Here is a 4,437-nt window from a genome sequence, read left to right as displayed (position 1 = left end):
ATTATGAATTTTTTTTTCTTTGCTCATCAGCTTTTGTTAGTGTATTTAATATGTGGCCAAGACAACTCTTTGTTTTCCTTTTTCCAATGTGGTGCGGTAAAGCCATGGACACTCCTGCAAGAGTTTTTACCTTTTCTAGAATATCATATACTTGTAGTCTTTTCAGACTTGCTTCTTTCCTATAACAATATGTGTTTAAAGCCTCTCCATGGCTTTGTGTCTTATTTCTTCTTATCTCTGAATAATATTCCTTTGTATGAGGGTACCAGTTTATTTTTCCATTTACCTATTCACAGTGTCATCTTGAGTTGTTGGATGCAGTGACTTAAACTTGTCCCAGCTACTGTTGAGGCTGACATGAGAGAATTGCATGAGGCCAGAAGTTGGAGATCAGCTGTGTGATACAGGAAGATATGGGCTCTTAAGGAAAGAAAACATAAAAACTCATCTTCATTCACTCTATTTTTATTTTTTTTTATTTTTATTTTTTTTTAAATACTGAGCTTATTTCACATGTATATTTTTGTCTCCCCACCATTTCCATGTCTGACCACTACTACTACTATGCCCTATCATAACATTCCATACATACTTAAAACCAAGTGAAGGGTGGAGTTCCATCTTTAAAAACTAAACAGGCATTTTGGACAACACATTCTTGGCAATGGAACCTGGACAACATTTATCAAACACGGTAGGGAAAGTTCTCACTCTGCATTATAAAAAGGACAGCCAGATATCAACTGTTACAGAAATGAAGTAAGACGGAAAATTTTAACAAACTGTTGAAACTATTTTCTTAAAGAGACTTCCTCCACTGCCAGAGATCTTGAATAGCCTCCTGGTCAGTCATCCGGAAGCAATTCTTCACATAATTGATGAACTTGGCTTCCACTTTGGGAAGAGACCCACCTTTTTCTATACTTGCTTGCATTTTTGCCTTAATGTCTTCTACAGAACTAGGTCCTTTTGGTGTTTTAGGAGTTTTTTCCTGTTTTTTGAAGGATTCTTGACCTTTTGATCTCGGTGTTGATGGTTTTGAATCCTTTCCATTCTGGTTTGATTTTTGTGCATTTTTGGCTGGAGTGTCTCGCACAGATTTCTTCACTGGAGCTTTTTCTTCAGTTTCCTCATCATCAAAATCATCATCATCATCATCATCATCTTCATCTTCATCAGCAGCAAGTTTTACTTTTTTCTGTGGAACTTTGCTTCCACTTCCAGGGGCAGATCGCTTTCCAGAAATACTTAAGAGTTTCACATCCTCCTCCTCTTCATCTTCTGACTCTGCATCTTCTTCCACAGCTACTAAGTGCTGCCCACTAATATGCACAGGCCCTGAACCACACTTCAACCGTAAGACCACCGGTGGTGTTATTTCAAAGCCCCCAAGAGAAACCGTTGGCTGTACAGACATTTTCAAAGTTGCCAGTGTTACTTTAATTGGACTGCCTTCATAATTCATTGCCTCTGCTTCAACAATGTGCAACTCATCCTTTGCACCAGCCCCTAAACTGACCGTTCTTAAAGATAACTGGTGCTCATTTTCATCATTATCCACCTTAAAGTGATAATCTTTGTCGGCCTTTAGTTCACAACCGAAAAGATAGTTCTGAGGCCTCAAGGGGCTCATGTCCATGTCCATCGAATCTTCCATGAGGTGGTGGCACGCACTTAGGTGGGGAAGAAGGCGGACGGAGATAAACGAGTACTGCTCCAAAGAACAGCCGCGCAGGACGGAATCACTCCAGGGCCATTCACTCTATTTTTAAACAGTCATGAATAAAACTACTAAAAGTGTTCTTATGAAGATTTAATGTAGGGACATTAGTCTTAAACTCATTTTGGGCCAGGTAAAGCCAAAAGGTTGGATGCCCCGCAAGAGTTTTTACCTTTTGGTGAAACTCATTTCATGCCTGAAATCCTAGCACTCCAGGAGGCAGAGACAGGTGGATTGCTTGAGCTCAGGAGTTCAAGACCAGCCTGAGAAAGAGCAAGACCCCATCTCTAAAAATAGCCGGGTATGTTAGTGGGTCCCAGCTACTTAGGCTGGGGCAGGAGTATTGCTTGAGCCCCAAGAGTTTGAGGTTGCTGTGAACTATGACACCACAGCACTCTACCCAGGGCGACTGAGACTCTGTCTCAAAAAAAAAAAAAAAAAAAAAAAGAGTTTATTTTATTCGGTACCTACAAGTCTAATTACTGAATCATGGTAAAGTAAGACCAAGCTTACCTTCTTTTTTTGAGACAAAGTCTCACTCTGTCACCCTAGGTAGAGTGCCATGGCGTCATCATAACTCAGCAACCTCTAACTCTTCAGTTCAAGTGATCTTTTTGCCGCAGTCTTTCTATTTTTCAGTAGATAAAGGGTCTCACTCTGGCTTAGGCTGGTTTTAAACTCCTAAGCTCAAGCAACGAGCCCACCTGGGCCTCCCAGAGTACTAGGATCATAAGTGTGAGCCACCGCGCCCAACCATGCTTATCTTCATTTTTTTTTTTTTTTGTAAGACAGAGCCTCAAGCTGTTGCCCTGGGTAGAGTGCCATGGCATCACAGCTCACAGCAACCTCCAACTCTTGGGCTTAAGCGATTCTCTTGCCTCAGCCTCCCAAGTAGCTGGGACTACAGGTGCCCACCACAACACCCAGCTATTTTTTGGTTGTAGTTGTCATTGTTGTTTGGCAGGCCCGGGCTGGATTTGAACCCACCAGCTCTGGTGTATGTGGCTGGCACCTTAGCCGCTTGAGCTACTGGCGCTGAGCTGATGCTTACCTTCTTAAGAGTATGCCAAACTATGTTCCAAAGTTGTAATGGTTTTTTTTGTTTGTTTTTTTGTAGAGACAGAGTCTCACTTTATGGCCCTCGGTAGAGTGCTGTGGCCTCACACAGCTCACAGAACCTCCAACTCCTGGGCTTAAGCGATTCTCTTGCCTCAGCCTCCCGAGGAGCTGGGACCACAGGCGCCCACCACAACGCCCGGCTATTTTTTGGTTGCAGTTTGGCCGGGGCCGGATTTGAACCCGTCACCCTCCGTATATGGGGCCGGCGCCGTACCGACTGAGCCACAGGCGCCGTCCCAAAGTTGTAATGTTTTGCATTCATGTGAACAGTTAATAAGAGCTCCTGTCACTTTACCTGGTGTTTGGTGATACCTCCTTGTTCTTTAAATTAGCTCTTCTCTATTAGCATGTAATGTTAAGCATGTTGTTATATGTCTGTTTGCCATTATATACACCTTCTTGGGTGAGGTTTATATGTATTTTTAATTACTTTGTTTTCTTTTTGGGTTTTAGTTCTTTGTATATTTTGGATAGGGGTCTTTTATTGGATAGGTGTTTTGCAAATATTTTGTCCATTCATTCTTTTTTTTTTTTGGATTTTGTGTGTGTGAGTGTATTCTTATTTTTTTTTCTTTCTTTCTTTTTTTTTTTATTGTTGGGGATTCATTGAGGGTACAATAAGCCAGGTTACACTGAAATCCATTCATTCTTTTAACAGTCCTTTGAACAACAGAAAGTTAATTTAAATGAAGTCCAATTTTTCAATTTTCTCATTCACAAATTTTGCTGTTAGTCTTATATAGGAAACTTTCTTGCCAAATCCAAGGTGATCTTGATTTTCACCTGTGTTTTCTTCTAAAAGTTCTGAATTTTTCATTTCCCATCTAGGTTAATGATCCATTTTGAGTTAATTTTATGACCCATCTAGGTTAATGATCCATTTTGAGTTAATTTTATGAAAGTTGTAAATTCTGTGTCTAATTCATTTATCTTCACATTTTATTCTATTATTTATACCATTTGTTGAAAAGAATATACTATCCCCATTGAATTGCCTTGGCTCCTTTATACAAGATTAGATAACTATGTGTGTGGGGGATTTTTTCTGGGATCTCTACTGTGGTTTTTTCTTTTTCAAGACAGAGTCTCTGTTGCCCCAGGGCCTCAGCCTAACTCACAGTAACCTCAAACTACTGGCCTTAAGCTATCCTCCTGCCTTAGCCTCCTGAGTAGCTGGCACTACGGGCATGTGTCACCATGCCCAGCTAATATTTCTTTAAAACTTTGGGGGGGGGGCAGTACCAGTGGGAGGGGCTTTGGCCCCAAATACCGAGGATGGCGGGTTCAAACCTGGCCCCGGCCAAATTGCAACAAAAAAATAGCCAGGTGTTGTGGCAGGCACCTGTAGTCCCAGCTACTCGGGAGGCTGAGGCAAGAGAATAGCCTAAGCCCAGGAGTTGGAAGTTGCTGTGAGCTGTGACGCCATAGCACTCTATCAAGGGTGATAAAGTAAGACTCTGTCTCAAAAAAAAAAAAACTTTACCCAACGCCCAGCTAGTTTTTTTTTTTTTTTTTGCTGTTGTTGCAGATGTCATTGTTTAGCAGGCCCCAGCTGGGCTTGAACCCACCGGCTTCAGTGTATGTGGCCGGCACCCTAC

General features: G+C 41.6%; 1 protein-coding gene across 1 annotated transcript; it reads right to left on the bottom strand.

Annotated features, from left to right (window-relative positions):
• Nucleotides 1-655: 655 nt before the first annotated feature.
• LOC128582528 (nucleophosmin) lies at nucleotides 656-1,750 on the bottom strand. Its single transcript, XM_053586526.1, has one exon. It carries the CDS (start codon nucleotides 1,655-1,657, stop codon nucleotides 800-802), a length of 858 nt encoding a protein of 285 aa, XP_053442501.1. The 5' UTR covers nucleotides 1,658-1,750; the 3' UTR covers nucleotides 656-799.
• Nucleotides 1,751-4,437: the final 2,687 nt, after the last annotated feature.

This window comes from Nycticebus coucang, chromosome 3, assembly GCF_027406575.1.
Source record: "Nycticebus coucang isolate mNycCou1 chromosome 3, mNycCou1.pri, whole genome shotgun sequence".
NCBI lineage: Eukaryota > Metazoa > Chordata > Mammalia > Primates > Lorisidae > Nycticebus > Nycticebus coucang.
Note: the sequence above shows the minus strand (reverse complement) of the source record. Positions and strands in the feature narration are given on the sequence as shown.

Coding starts and splice junctions, on each gene's coding strand:
- LOC128582528 (XM_053586526.1), bottom strand. CDS start 1,657: ATGGAAGATTCGATGGACATGGACATGAGCCCCTTGAGGCCTCAGAAC.